Below are 15,560 nucleotides of genomic sequence, written 5' to 3'. Positions count from 1 at the left end.
AACTGCTAGCTCTGTTGTAACTAAAATGATTGTAAAAGAAAGTCGACGACAGTTACTGATGTTGCTTTCAAAGGCCAGAATTGACCTACATCGCAAGGCAACCATTCATTTCTACATACACTGGTAGTGAATATCTAACGACGACAAGCTAGCCGCCATACTGTCCTAGCTCCTGTTCCACAGGGAACCAGTGGATGGCAGTAACGTTAAAACGCCTGAAAGAGCAGCAAGATCACACGAAGAAGAAGAACGGAGGTTGGCTCTGTTTTGAATCTGTTGTGAATCCACAAGCCCACATTCTGCTGCATGTTTAAATTAGTTGCCTTAGGTAACGTCTAGTGGATACGAACACAAAATAAGGCATTTAATGTTAGAAAATAACATTACCATAACAAGCAATACGATCGCGCAAATTCCTAAACAAAACCGCTAAAGTTATAGCTAGTAACTTAAGTTAGCTGATGGTAGCTAGCTAAGCTAGCGTTAGCTACCTGAAAAATGCCGAATTTTTGCGCGGCTCCCAACTGCACAAGGAAGAGCACACAGTCAGATTTGGCATTTTTTCGTTTTCCAAGGGACCCTGAGCGGTAAGACATGCGATCTAACGTTACATCGTTAACGAAACGAAGTATTGATTTAACCTTACAGGATTCATTATCTAGAGTTGTACAGTAACCTTAATATTTGCGAACGTTACGTTACGGCCTGAATCAGTGAGTGCAGTCCTGACAGCACATGATGAACTTACCGTAATCACTTTCAGTAACTCATGTCAGTTGTGTATATTTATACACGGACGTTTGGAAGGAGATGATCTGTTTAGACTTGCTAAGTCAACATGGATTTACATTTAGTTCCATTGTTTACCTTTTTCTTAGTGAGTTTTATCGGCAAATTATTTGGCTAGAACAACCATCAGTAACCTTGACAGTGATCCACATCTATCTTTAAACTTTGTAGCAGGCAGGGTTTGAGGCTGTTTGATAACTCAGACCCTTGATTACAACATGCTAATTCAAATCCAATTTATTTGTATTTCATATATATTACAATTTAGTGCAAAACAAAGTCTCAGCAGATTTCTCGCTGAGATACAGTAAAAGGCAAAGGCCGGGAAAGAGAATCTGACAATATTTATAGAGAATTTTGGTACATTTCTTGCAACAAGGCAGAGGCAACATGCTCTATTGGCAAGGACATTTTCCATAAAACTTTCTTGGTGTATCAAAAAGGCTATGTGAAGTCTACAATTGAATTTGTTTTTACATAAACTTGATCTTTAGAAAACTTTGTGATACAACTTTCAGTTAATCTGTGATGAAATGTGTGTTCTGACACAAGCATTGATAATATATATATTTACAGGATATTTGGACCGTTGGGAACTGCATCCTTTGATCCATTCCTCTTGCCACCATTATACCAATGTCACGTTGCCATCAACCACTATTAACTTACCATTTTGTTTTTTGATTTGATTCAGTTTTTGTCCTTAATTTGTATTGTGGCCCTGTCTGAAATGCATTTTAAATTCAAATGTAGCATGAAATTTGAGTTATTGGTGTGCGCACTCATAACTGATGGTTCTTATACTGCTGCTCTCACAATCAGTTCAAGTGCATCACTGTTTTTCAAAAGTCAAGTCAAGTTGTTATGTTTTGTGTTTTAGATGCCGAATCTGGGTAGAGAACTGCCGCAGGGCAGATTTGGAGGCAAAAACATCAGACCAACTGAACAAGCACTACAGGTTATGTGCTAAACACTTCGACCCAGCAATGGTGTGCAAAACAGTAAGTAGCTCACATGATTCTAGTCAACATGCCACTAGTGTCATTTTCCGAACAGAGGTTGTATGAGGTGATTGCTCTTGTTTTTCAGAGCCCTTATAGGACAGTGTTGAAGGATACAGCTATTCCAACCATATTTGATCTGACAAGCCACCTGAGAAATCCTCATACCCGACATCGCAAGCGGATTAAAGAACTGGTATGGAAATATATCAGTTCTTTAGTCATTCTTCAAGGTTGTTTCAAATGCAGCTGCTATAGCTGCATTTGAAGCAACCTACCAATTGCTGTCTGACTTTCTCTCTTAATGTAGTAACTTTTTTTTTTATTATTTCAGACTGAAGAAGATATAAGGAAGATTAAAGAAAGGAGATGTAAGTACATAGGAAATATGTTTGAGTTGTTTTTTGTCATCCGTTTGTTTCAAATAATAACCCTCCTTCCCCTTTCCTGCCTCTCTCTCTCCCCAGTGGCGTCTTCTATTGAGCAGTTGATTTCAAAAAAAGATGCAGTAGTTGAGGATAGCAGCAACAATGAGGATGAACCTCAGCTGTCTCCAGAGGAGAAGGAATTCCGTGATTACCTGAGATCCTTGTTTGAGGTTGTGGTCATGCTGGGAAAACAGAACATCCCTTCAGCGACTGACAAAACATCTGAAACTGAACGCGACTGCAGCAACTTCCAGGCCCTTCTAGATTACCGCATGAATGCTGGAGATGAGGCCTTGAAGAAGCGGTTTGAGGCAACAGCTGTGAACACAGAATACCTCTCTGCAGCCCAGCAGAGCCAGCTCCTGGACATTTGTGAAAACACAGTGAGAGAGGAGATACTCATGGAGGTGAGAGAGAGTCGCTTTTTCTCCCTAGTCACAGGTGACACTGTTGAATTTGCCAACGAGAAACACCTGCCTCTATTCTTGCGCTTTGTGAATCAGCACAACATTCTTCGGGAGGAGTTTTTGGACTTTCTGCCATTTGATGGTGATGAGTCTTCCCTGGTAGAGAGGCTAGAGGCCCAGCTGACCGACCGCTGGGGGCTGAGCATGGAGGACTGCCGTGGGCAGGCCCACAAGGCCACTGGGACCTCCACCACCAAGATGAAAGCTGTGGCAGTAATACTGATGGAGAAGTATCCCCTGGCATTGCACATGCCTTGCTCCATCACTGCACTGAACATCCACCTGGCCAGCAGTCTACCTTTCCCCAATGTCCAGATTGTCATGGAAACCCTGAGGAGGATTGATGCTTTCTTTAGGACACCGTCCACCCAGGGTGCGCTAGAGAAATCTGTCTCTACTCACTACCGGGGAAATGATGAGAAAGGAGCTGTACTGAAACAAGCCTGTGACTCGCACTGGACAGAGCAACACAGTGTCTTTGATTTGCTGTTAGATATGCTAGAGTCGCTTGTGCTATGCTTGGACAGCATCCGGGACAACGAAAATGGAAAGTTTACAGATGCCATTACAGCAGATGCCTATTCAATCACAGAAACCCTGGCTGACTTTGAGATAATTGTCACCATTGTCATCTTAAAGAACGCTCTCTCTTTCACCAGAGCCTTCGGCAAGAATCTCCAAGGAGAGACGCTTGATGTGTTTTTTGCTGCCAACAGTCTAACTGCTGTCCTGCATTCACTGAATGAGGTCATTGATAACATTGATGTCTACCATGAATTCTGGTATGAGGAGGCTGTGAATTTGGCGACTGTAATGGAGATTCCTGTGAAGGTACCGAGGCTGTTTCTTCGGAAACAGCGCGCAGCCGATGTGGGCGAAATCCAAGCAGAGGCGTATTTTAAGGAGTATGTGACCGTCCCTGTGATCCGTGGTATCATCCAGGAGGTGGAGGACATGTTCTCTGAGACCAACCTCAAAGCCCTCAAATGCCTGTCATTGGTCCCGGCCGTCATGGGTCAAATGAAGTTCAACACCTCCGAGGAGAACCATGCAGACGTTTACCGCAACGACCTCCCCAACCCGGACACGCTCCCCGCAGAGCTTCACTGCTGGAGAATCAAGTGGAAGCACAGAGGCAAAGAGGTGCGTCTGCCCACCACCATCCACGAGACCCTGCAGCTTCCAGACGTCAAGTTCTTTCCCAACGTGAACTCCTTCCTCAAGGTTCTCTCCACCTTGCCAGTGCTGAAGTTGGAGGACAACAGCGTCGAGACGGCGAGTGAGCGGCTGCAGGCCTACATGGACAGCACGCCTGTTAAGCACCGGAGCAAGAGCCTGGCAGTGCTTAACGTTAACGCTCACGTCAAGCACGACCTGGATGTCATGGTGGACAAATACTGCAGACTGTACCCAGAGGATGAGCCTGAAGCTGAGTCTGAGCCAGCGGCTGAGGAAGATGCTGTGATGACATGATATGACACTGAGACTGAACTTGAGTGTCAGTTTATGGGACAAAATCTAATGAAACGGATGTGCCGTCACTCATAAAAGCACGCTCCCTTTGATGTTTTGCACTTTTTAATCAGATTACTGTCAGTCTTTAATTTGTATTGGGTGCATTTACACCAGGGTTTTTATGCTAATATAATAATATAATGCCACTTGTAAAGGAGGTAATGAATGGCAGTTGAATCCAGTTCCTGAGGTTTCAAAGAAAAAACCTTGTTCTACTGTATGTGGAAATACTGATATTGTCATTTTTGCTTAGTTACTGGCTAATCTTACTGTGTAAGTAAGTGAGCAAATTGGACAGGAAGAACATGTTAAAAGTAATATAGAGTAGCTCTCAGAGATTCAAAATATTTTTGCTACACAACAAAAGGTGCAAAAAGTCAAGGGGAGTGATAGTTTTTTATGAAGTGTCATGGACATGGTCTAATTTGTTCTTGGTAACACTGTTTGATATGTACATAGTTGAGCCTGTATGTAATGTTGCTATGATAAGGGAAGTATTTTCTAGCCTCTTTTTGTATGATCAATAGTGTTCTTTCCATTATTTTCTTCATATTAAATCATAGATGTTTTTTTCCCCACAAATGAATTTCCCTTGAGCCATCAAGGGAAATTAATCACTAGACAGCTGCATCTATATGATGTTCTTATTTAGGCCTGCTACTAGCATTTCTTTATTAAGTCCTTTTAATTCAAACCACATGATGAGGGCAAGTGGCCCAATTAGATTCATGGTTGGTTGCATCCCACTGACTGTAAGGCAGGGAGAGCACAAGAGGGAGCAGTTACCTCTAACATCAACATTATCTCATTGTCTGAACCAATGCTCAAAGAGAAGCCAAATTGTGGAAATCGCATCAGAATTGTTTTGGGTAATCTAAAAAGGACCAGACTGATGAAAGTTGACCACTTCTACAGTGCTATAAATCATTTAACAAACACCATGATTGGAGATTTTGTTTCCCCCCCTCATATTGATTGGCATACCTCTTGTTCAAAACACTGCCATTGTCTATCAGCTAAACACAATTTTGAAATGTATCATTAAGGCACTGAAATGTTTGTCTCACTCTGTATTGTGTGAAAACATTGGAGCAATTTTAGGAGTGTCCTAAAATGCAGTACATTTAAAGGTGCTAAACATAACATTTCAAGTCCATGTTAAGAGTCTGTGCATTTATAAACATTATTGAAGTTCCCAAAAATATGAATATCTGATGCAATTATAAGACAGCAATTTGGTCATTATTCTGGATGTGACAGCGATTAAGTTAGCATTATTGTGTCATTTTTTTGTATTGATAAATAGCATGAAAGTGGACATTGGAAGAGGATTTCACATGTTTTCCAACATGCTGCCACTCAAAGTATTCGATATCTTGTCACCTTGTACATACATTTTCACAATTCCCTTTTCACTTTGATTTAATAAAAATCCTTTGAATGAACATTGCTGAAAACAAAATGCTAAGTCATGATGAGTAGGTTTATTGTTCGTATTTTTTTCCAGCCAAGTAGTGTGGATACTTCCTTTTTGGACTCATGTGATTGCCATCATTAATTTAGATGCAAACCCCACCCAGAAAGAGATGTTGAAGGGAAAGGAGTAAACCTAGAAAAGAAAAAAATGGGGTGAAACATTTAGTTGATTTTAGCATATGCTATAGTGAAATAGAACTTATAAAGAGCAGGAGGGACATGGAAAGGTGAACCAATGCTTTTTATTTATTTTAAATTTTCAACTGGAGAACTGGAGCTGTTAGATTGCCTTTGTCGTTTTCCTTCAAATGAAAATCCAGTAGCACACACTGAGGACCCCTCCTCTGAAACAGCCATCTCATCGACATGGCAACAAAGGGGTTAATTAATCGTAGTCTCCTCCCTCTTGGCTGGCCAGACGGTGACGAACTCAGGTGATAGTTCACCGTGCAAACTCACAGTGCAGACCCCGGGCATCTCCAAGCATCACAAATTTGTGGGTGGGGTCGTTTTGATGCGCAACCAGACAGCAATGTGCTCCACACAGCAAACCCCAAAGTCCATTTAAACTTCAATAACATCAAAAAGCCTGCGGAAGAAAAGGGACGTGACGGGGTTCTTTTTTTTTGTACCTGAATCCTAGCCAAGATTTGTGAGATACTCAGCAGAGAATAGATAAAAGGCTATAAGACGAATAACCCTGACTGGACAAAAACTGAGTGGGTACAGGGTGAGGGACCGAGCATTTTCAAGTCTTCGAGTCGTGAGTAGGACGTTCATTTAGTACTAAAGTGAGCTATACATTTTAGCCGCATTCGAGTCTGTGCATTTCGCTGTTTTATCTCCCATTATCTTTCACCATGGCATGGCCGTGCATTACGCGTGCTTGCTGCATCAACCGCTTTTGGACCGAGTTGGACAAAGCGGACATCGCGGTGCCTTTGGTTTTCACGAAATACTCGGATGTGGCCGACGTGCAGCATCTCCCCCATCACCCCCAGCCTAAACAGAAGAGGACCGGTGCCATTGCCATAGAAACCCAGCCTCATCCCAGTGAGCAGGAGGCAGGAAAGGCACCGCCCGCGACGGGTGCCGCAGCGGCCAAAGATGGCTCTACTGCGTCCGTCATGCGCCAAGACTTCAAGGCGTGGAAAGTGCGCCCCGAGCCCAGCTGCAAGCCCAGGAATGAGTACCAACGCTCGGCGGCCCCGTTCAACAACGAAACGCAGTATCAGAAGGATTACAAGCCCTGGCCTATACCGAGGAAGGGCGACCATCCCTGGATCCCCAAACCCAGCCCCACCACCTCCAGCGGGCGAGAGGGGAGCGCAGGGAGCAATAAGCTGGAGCATGTGGCCGGCGAGGCCGAGAGCGGCGTGGAGAAGAGCGAGATCGAGGAGAAAGTGCAAGAGAAAGAGACGAAAGAGGTGACGAAGAAAGCGCCGAAGAAGGAGAAGTCCGCGGAGAGAAAACCCAGTGAAAAGACGGAGGGACAGTTGCCTGCTGCGGATGTCAGTGCGGAGAGGAAAGGGAGAGCAGCGGCGGACGCTCTCAACAGACAGATAAAGGAGGTTGTGTCCACTGGTAGTAGCTACAGGTAAGTGCGTGTGTTTGTGTTTGGGGGGGTGGGGGTGGGTGATAATAATATTAGTGGGAGTGATTACAGTAAGCCTACAGTTAGTTAAGTGGACTAAACAAAATATTCATTGCAAGTTAAGATTGCTTTACTATGACGTGATAATGCTCGTTTAATAAGACTTATGCATTGTAATTTGAAGGCTATAGCTCTAGTTTAATATCAGGGATACAAAGTCATCATAACCTCAAATTGTTCAAAGTGTAGTCCACAACTGTTACACAACACTTCTGATGGCATTTCAACCATTTCTGTGAGAATAGCAAGGTTGGCCATTACTGGTGCAGGGATAAAGCATTAGCCTATTATTAGAGAGGCCTTTCTCTGCTGTCACCATGGGATATTAGGCTAGTGCTCTCTTGTTATCTTGTTACAATCTCCAGTGATTTTCATAATCAAACTAGTATTGTCATAGATAAATGCAGCGTTATTGATTTTTGTTTTCTCCCCTTTACCCTGAGAGTATTACCAAATCAATACAGTGGCCCATGAAGGAGTAAAACCAGTAAAAGGATCTGACTGTAATCATGTGTGTCTAACATGTCTTCTCTACACAGGCTCTCTCTCTATTGACTTGGTTGGTGCTGTAAGGTTCTATTAAAGTTAAAAAGTCTTGTTGCCCTCATTCTGTGTGTACTTTCTGAAGGGGGAATTCTAATGAGTTGAACACTAGTTGCCCCTCTGTCCTCAGACAGTTTGGTGTGTTGTAAACATGAACTAATGTCTCCCATAGGCTACTCAATGTTACAGAAGAGCTTGTTCCAACTGCTAAACTGTGATAATAATACATTTTGCATGACACTGAAAAATTGAGTCACCAAGTCCTTTACAAGCAATAAAACAATAATAAAAATAAATAAAAATGGTTACAGAAGAAGAACACATGCAAGTACAACAAGAATAAAGTAGGTAAAAACAAGTTCTATACATAATGATCTTTAAGAAATAATGCAAGAGATGACATTTTGCAACCCAAGCTCATGAGGCAGCTCAAAGACCAGATCATCTGTGTCTTTACCCAGACATCCTAATGGTGAAGAACACTGCCTGACAAAGACTTAGGCCATGCCGTGGTTCATAAGGGGTTAAAAGATGCAAGATAAAGCTATAAAATTGAAATTGTCATTGAACACTTTATTAATCATGTACGGCAAATTACTTGCTGCCAGCAATCATAAAAAACACTATAAATACTATACAATACACAACACACACAATAGCAGTTACTAGTGATAAAACAGGAACACTTACATAAACCAATAAGTCTAGACTGAGCAAAAGCTCAATAAATAAATCGTAGTATCTAGATGCATATTTTAAAAATAATTTCCTAAAGTTTCCAGTGGAGCATCAAGGCAGGACGTCTTTGTTAGAGAAAATGCTTTGATAGTCACTCACTACACTACAAAAAGGATGTAGTCCATATTGTCTATGATAGTACATGCTTAATAGTGCATGATAGCCTTGATTCTACCTTTTCACAGACTACACTAGAGGTCTAGTTTTCTGTCCATGTGGACTCCAAAATACTTATTAGATGACAAAATCCCCTCTGCTTGCCCTTTGATGAGGAAAACGTTTGGTTCCTTGTTCTTCTAGCTAGGAGGCAGATTTATCTGAGCCTAAAAAGAAATCAATTAAAATGAATTAAAATCACTTCTTCCAAAAATAACAGGTAGCCAATGTACAGAAGCTAAAACAGGGGTACATGATCCCATGATGTGAATTAAGCATTCGTTAATAACCTGGCAGCAGAACTCAGCACAGTCTGGTGCTGTGCCAATGGCTTGTCCAGTGAAACAGGAGAACAGGGCGTCTCACAGCAGTCAACGTGACACAGTATAAAAGCTTGGTCAAGTCCCTCAGTGCCATCAGATGACAAATCCAATTTAAACCTCGCTATGTTCCTAAGTTGGTAAAAGCATGTCTTAACCAGCTTTTTAGTATGTTGTTCATGGGGATGTCATGAGAAAGGCTTGTCTGCTGTCATACATGTGTATATAGTATGTATGATATACTGTATGTATATGTGTGTGTGTGTTTGTGTGTGTGTGTGTGTGTGTGTGTGTGTGTGTGTGTGTGAAATCCTGTTGCATTTTGTCCTGCACCGAATGTATCAGCAAAAATTGACCAGGTGAAATTCCTTGTGCGTCTGCTGGAGCGATTCTGATTCTGAGGATGTGCTGTGACCGTATTAAGGGCGATTATCTGGGGATAATGGCACATTTTCTGGTTCAGAATAGATGACATAATTATGAAGTACAGCTCATTTGAGTGTGACAGTTCAGACAAAAATTCTGAGTTCACAAAGTCTTTCCTCCATCCATTATCATCTATTATCATATAGCAACCTCAAGCTGTTCATCAGTATGATACAGATAAGAGTCCTGATTCTCTAGTTTTTAGCTTTGGGAAAAACTTGTTGTATCAATTATGAACTATCCTAGACCATAAGAGTTGCATGTTATGGCATACAACTTAAATAACAGTTTAATGTATTTTTATTTAAAATTGTGTGGCATTACATGACATATAACTTTAAACAACCACACACACCTGTGTGTGCATGCACAGTGTGTGTATGTTGGTGCCAGCAACATATTTACTTTCAGTTATGTTCCAACAAGCTACTGTTTGAATCTAGTTTTAAGTGAAGTTAGTGAATTCTTGAAAAGAGGGGATCATCAACTGGCTAAAGATACAGGTTGGTGTCATGAAAATTCATCTGGGGTTAAGATTATTTTCTCATTTATAGTCCCATACCTAGATGAAGTCAGGTAAGTCAGTCAAGGATCAAAGCTGTAAAACCAGCTCAGATCATCATGCTCATACTGGCCCAATGATTAAGAGCCAAATGAAGCTACAACTGAAATCTCATTGTCAGTCCCTCACAGAATATAGGGACTGCAGTTGTTGTGTTTGGAAACCAAACTCTAGTAGCTTAATGGGCTGCAACCTAGATAATAAAGAGTAATAAGCAAATACTGTAAAGAGCTCAAATTCTTGAAGTTTTGATAATGATTCACTTGAGACTGCAAGTCTAACTACGCACAGCACATGGGAGGTTATTTATTTATTTTACTCATAAAAGCGTGCTGCCTTCACACCTCATCTTCATCAACGACACAGTTCAATATTTTCAATGACACTTCACTATTTTGTTTACCTTTTCCGTTGCTCTTAGGAACGAATTCAAGGCATACAAGGATGTGAAACCAGTGAAGCCCATCAAAGCCCCCTCCCAGTATAAACCCCCTGTGGAGGAGACCAGCCTGGAAACCAGCTACAGTGCCACATTCAAGGGGGAGCAGGCCAAGGCGCACCCCACTGACAACAAGCAGCTGGAGCGCAGGAGGATACGCAGCCTGTACAGCGAGCCTGGCAAGGAGCCCACCAAGGTGAGGAACTGCTGTATCTACTGACATGAGAAGATTAGGACAAGTCTGAGAAATACATTCTGAGCTATGTTTCCTCTACACTGTCACCATATATTATTACTCAGCACTGGGAATTTGAAAAGTTAATCGAGTGAGATAAGCATTATCAATTCTTAGATTATAGCCAAGGTACTGTATGGTATTATGCGATTAATGTATTGTGTTTGTCAGTTTTCCGTTCATAAAGTTTCTGTGGCAGGCAGGTTACTTCACCACTATTATAACGTTGATATACATATAAAAAATAATGGTAGAATCTGAATGTGGTAAGACGTTAATTTGAATTGCTTCTTTGTATTTCCTGCAATAACTCAAACTGTACTGATAACAGCTATTTCGGGACCTATCAAACTTATATCCCAACTAAAACTGCTTATTTTTGTCAATTTTGAGAAACTTATAATGACAAAATAAATACAGCGCTTGCTGGCAGCATACATTATCATTAAACAGATGCACCTGGTGGTTTAGTGTATCCAGTGGCATTTTCCAGTGAGAGTAAGTTTTAACTGAGAAAGTAAAGTCAGAAGTCAAACAATGCAACAAATTATTTTTGCCTTTTTGGTATTCACAGTAAAATAGAAAAATGTTCTGCCTCCATTTGAAATCCTACAGGAATATCCCTTCTAAAATTAGTGATTTCCCCCCATGTTAGTTGTAGGCCTTTATTTGAAGATATTATTAACATAGACTGATACCTCTCCTCTCTCGGCGTGCATGTCAGCAGTAGGTTACTTCTGTGTCTGCATGCTGTGTGTTTATATGGCCACTCCCTCTCTCACTCTCGTAGGACTTCTCAGAGACTGAGAGCAGCTCTGTTCTAAATCTGCTGTAGTCAGGTGTGTTGTCTATTTCTTCTAGAAGGCATGGAGGTTGACCTCAGATTGATAGACACACACAAACATACACACGCACACACACACACACACACACACACACACGCACACACACACACACACACGCACACACACACACACACACTCACAGAATGCACTATGATGGAGACCAGATCCAGGGTCACATTTATCACCTAGCTGCCAAATGCAATCCTTCTGCCAAACTATCAGCCACATCTTCACTGTTTGCCCACCTCCCCGCCTGCACCACCCACCGCCTCTTGTTGGGCTCGGTTTCAACAACTGAACATGCAACTACTGTGGGTTTGTGCACAAACCCACTGAAGGGTGGGTGGATGGATGGATGGATGGATGGATGGAACAAAGAAGGTTAGATGCCACAAACACATAAAGGAAAAGAATCAAAGCACAATGGAAGGATTTATGACATCAATTGAAGTCAATAATCTCTTTTCACCTTTGATTAGTATACCTTTTACACAGGACTTGACTGGTAATCTTTAATTTAAAACCATCAGAAGAAGCCTTTTACACACAGGATGTAAGAATTTTTTTAACCTTTATTTATTCAGAGAGTAAAGTAAAGTTGAGCATACATGCTTTTTTGTTCTTTTTTACATTTACACACACTGACACCTGGGAGTTTCCTCAGTAGAACCACAGTCTTCTACTGTTTCATAGTCTTATTCAACTCCACTGGAGCAGTTGGGAGTTGAGTGCCTTGCTCAAAGGCACCTTGACAGTCGTTCTTAAGGGAGAGGACCAGTGTTACTCATTCATCTCCCCATTTCCCCAGCCGGTATGGGAGTTTGAACCAGCAGCCTTCCAGTCACAAGCCTGCTTCTCTAGCCTCTAGGCTACTGCCACCACTATTAATTGTTGACCGTTACCAAAATATGTCATTCTGTGACATAAAAGACTAACATCATATACTAATATAGACCATGTAAGTTGTATGTTGTGCTTTCTTTAGAACTGGTTAATGGAAAACTGCACGAACCACATATGTATATAAAGAAAGGCACAAACACACCTCATGTGCTGTGTTTTTCTTTTCTTTTCATTGCACTAACCACATAATGCAAATATCACCAACACCATATGGTGACATTTGCCTGTCATTATTTAATAGTGGCAGGATAAAGAGGGTATGTATTGCATGCTCAAAATGAAGCTGATTTGGTGTTACCATGTGAATGAAACAAACATTTGACATCAGAGTTTAAGTTTGATCGATGGCTGTTTTTGAAACGTACCGCAGTTTAATCTCCGTATTTGCCCCTCTCCTCCCCTTCAGGTGGATAAGCCAGTGTCTCGCTCCAAGCCAAAAAAGACACCAACAACAACAACGGGGAAAATGGTGAAAAAAGCAAAAGAGAAGCAGATTGCTAGTTCCCAGTCAGCCAAGAAGAAACCTTCCTCCAGCACCCCAGAAGCCAAGCCAGAGGGAGGAGTCACGAAGAAGAGCAAAGAGATAAGCAATAGACTGGCTGAGGCAAAGCAGTAAAATGTTACATCTCTGCACCACGCTCTTTATTTGGGGAATAAAAGGCTACTGAAGGAATTAGGCAACTCTCATTCCTTTCTCCTTATCTGTTGTTTTTGCTGTCTTTTCCTTTACTGTTCACCTTTGGATGGGCACTGATGTTGAGCTTTTAGATTAATGCAAATTTCCACATATTTTCACTATAAACTCTGTGTGTGTGGATATGTGTGCGTGGATTTGTGTGTGCGCGAGTCTGTCTGTGTTCCCATGTGTTTTTGTGCATACATCTGCTTACTCTATATTATCGAGCACATAATTTGCACATTAATTACATACGAGTTCATTTTGAAGTCAAACTGTAAAACTTAGAGCCATCGGTACACGTGTGTATGAAAGGGCATTTTTACCTTTTTCTGAATGGAGATCTCCTAACCATTCAAATCATTATCGTAATGATTGTAGACAACGTCAAGGGATTCTTTTTCTCTGAGGCTGTATCAAACATGACGTTGCTTGAAGATACAGAATCTGTATTACGGTTGCATTTCCTGGTTACAGTGCCTCCGCTGTATGGTCCTGGTTTTCATTTCATTGTTCTGGATGATATCTGGTTTCATCAGTTTGGTTGCTAAGAAACCAAATGAACTGTAATATAATTGCTACAGCTTGCATGCAAGACCCCATTTTTGGTCGAGTAGTAGCAGCATTGTAGTCGGCTATATAAGTCACAGTCACATTCTAGCTTGTAAATTAAGTCATTCAAGATAAATTTATAGGGGCAAAACATTTCCAAATATAATGCATGTGTAGTGATAGACTTTGGTCACACCAGAAAACAAAGGAATAGAGTTTCACAAAGACACATACGTAAAAAACATAGTCTAGTGGCTGTAAAAGCTATAAAATAAACCCACCAGCAATATGGTTCTACCCACAAACACGTTTCTTGCAATCTGTGAACTGGGAGTGACTATGTCCGCTTTCCACCCCTTTGAGTTAATAGGCATACTGCAGTTTTTATGACGACACAGTATTTTGTGGCATAGTACCCCATCTTCTTCACTGAGCTGTAATGCTGTAGTTGTGCTAAAAAAGAAAATAATTATGCGTATAGGCCTGAAATAGGAGAACCTATTGTATTTACTCAATAACCTTCACTTTCAATGGGCTGATCACTCCAGGTGTTAAAGGACAAGGAATGAGCCAGGACTCGAAGTTCAGCTCTTTAAATGCTGCTGTCTGAAAATACTCAAATCACGTTTGTTCATCGTGAGTGTGAGATGAGGTGTTTTCACTATCGGCATCTCAGCCTTCCTTTCTGTGGTTGTACACACAGTCCTCCTCCATGTTACCCTCGGCGGCCCTGTGTGTGAGGGCCCAGTCTAGTACTAGCCACCCTGGGTCTGCTTCCTGTCTGTGTCTAAGCTTCTGTGAGTGTGTGTGTGTGTGCGCGCGTGTGTGCGTGTGTGTAAGGACAGTCTTTGGTGTCTGACCTCTGCAGCCTGCTGCCTGCTAGCACCCAGACTGGCCCAGCTACTAGAAGTGCTGCTAAGCACGCCAACACCCTGGTGCTATACTGTATCTCTCTCATCTTATGCTGTGTGGCTCGGACTGTCTGTGGGTCAGACCGAGTGAAATGACAATATGATGATGTCATTATACTGCTGCAGACATGTTGTGATTTTGTGCTTGTATTCTCAGCTTGCTCTGAATGAACTCTGATTAAAATGACGATACAGAACCATCTGTTGTGACTTATTGCATCCTTTGATTTAGGCATTGGTGTTTTTGTGTGTGTGTGTGTGTAAATATATTTATCTTGGTTTGTAAATTTACCCTTTAGTCTTTTCACAGTATTTGACCCTGTTACGCAGATTTTGAGGTCATGTTCCCTTTGTAAGTATCTTGCCACACTACGTTTTTTATTAGAACAAAGTAGCTAACCCTATACACTATAAACATTAACTCACTACATTATTTTTGCATTACCAAAAACCAAAAGCTGGAGCGTAGTTGGAGCTATTGCAGGTGCTATTGGATATTTTTTATATATCAAAAAATGCACTGCATTCGAAATAAATTGCTCTTTGTATTTAAAGCAATAGCCTTTGAATGTTATTGTAATAAGTTAACTTGTTAAAACAAAGGAGGAAATTGATGAATGTCAAGAAATTATAATAAAAGCAAAATAAAATTGCATTAGTCACTAACTGATTACATAGGATCATGTAAAAGATGGAAGATAACGCAACACATCTGTAAGGTGTAAAGTTAGTTGTTCCCCCAAGATGTAATGTATAAGTGCTTTAACTTGTTACTTTATGATGCTTTAACCCAACAGTGATACCTACAATCTCAACCTTCATGTGGTTGTTTTTAGCAGATAACCTAAACTTTCACTTGTCTATTTTACCAATACTACAGTGTACACCACTACTGTGATGAAAGGGGAAGTGATTTTTATGATT

General features: G+C 41.3%; 2 protein-coding genes across 3 annotated transcripts; both read left to right on the top strand.

Annotated features, from left to right (window-relative positions):
- The first annotated feature begins 284 nt into the window (after nucleotides 1–284).
- Nucleotides 285–5,639, top strand: thap12b (THAP domain containing 12b). Of its 2 annotated transcripts, XM_071905907.2 has the most exons (5): nucleotides 285–587; nucleotides 1,670–1,790; nucleotides 1,879–1,986; nucleotides 2,125–2,161; nucleotides 2,258–5,639. In XM_071905907.2, exons 1-5 carry the CDS (start codon nucleotides 499–501, stop codon nucleotides 4,156–4,158), a joined length of 2,256 nt encoding a protein of 751 aa, XP_071762008.1. In that variant the 5' UTR covers nucleotides 285–498; the 3' UTR covers nucleotides 4,159–5,639. The 2 variants fall into 2 exon arrangements, with proteins under 2 accessions (XP_071762008.1, XP_071762007.2); XM_071905906.2 differs by having other exon boundaries at nucleotides 2,125–5,639.
- An 897-nt stretch (nucleotides 5,640–6,536) lies between these two features.
- map6b (microtubule-associated protein 6b) lies at nucleotides 6,537–13,113 on the top strand. Its single transcript, XM_071905975.2, has 3 exons — nucleotides 6,537–7,273; nucleotides 10,497–10,710; nucleotides 12,904–13,113. Exons 1-3 carry the CDS (start codon nucleotides 6,537–6,539, stop codon nucleotides 13,111–13,113), a joined length of 1,161 nt encoding a protein of 386 aa, XP_071762076.1.
- The last annotated feature ends 2,447 nt before the right edge of the window (nucleotides 13,114–15,560 follow it).

This window comes from Centroberyx gerrardi, chromosome 6 (assembly GCF_048128805.1).
Source record: "Centroberyx gerrardi isolate f3 chromosome 6, fCenGer3.hap1.cur.20231027, whole genome shotgun sequence".
Lineage (NCBI taxonomy): Eukaryota > Metazoa > Chordata > Actinopteri > Beryciformes > Berycidae > Centroberyx > Centroberyx gerrardi.
Note: the sequence above shows the minus strand (reverse complement) of the source record. Positions and strands in the feature narration are given on the sequence as shown.

Excerpts from the sequence above, each read along its gene's own strand:
- thap12b (XM_071905906.2), top strand. The coding sequence starts at position 499 with ATGCCGAATTTTTGCGCGGCTCCCAACTGCACAAGGAAGAGCACACAG. Across the intron at positions 588-1,669 it reads TTTCCAAGGGACCCTGAGCG|ATGCCGAATCTGGGTAGAGA; the intron begins GTAAGACATGCG and ends TTTGTGTTTTAG. Across the intron at positions 1,791-1,878 it reads CAGCAATGGTGTGCAAAACA|AGCCCTTATAGGACAGTGTT; the intron begins GTAAGTAGCTCA and ends CTTGTTTTTCAG.
- map6b (XM_071905975.2), top strand. The coding sequence starts at position 6,537 with ATGGCATGGCCGTGCATTACGCGTGCTTGCTGCATCAACCGCTTTTGG. Across the intron at positions 7,274-10,496 it reads TCCACTGGTAGTAGCTACAG|GAACGAATTCAAGGCATACA; the intron begins GTAAGTGCGTGT and ends CGTTGCTCTTAG. Across the intron at positions 10,711-12,903 it reads CTGGCAAGGAGCCCACCAAG|GTGGATAAGCCAGTGTCTCG; the intron begins GTGAGGAACTGC and ends CCTCCCCTTCAG.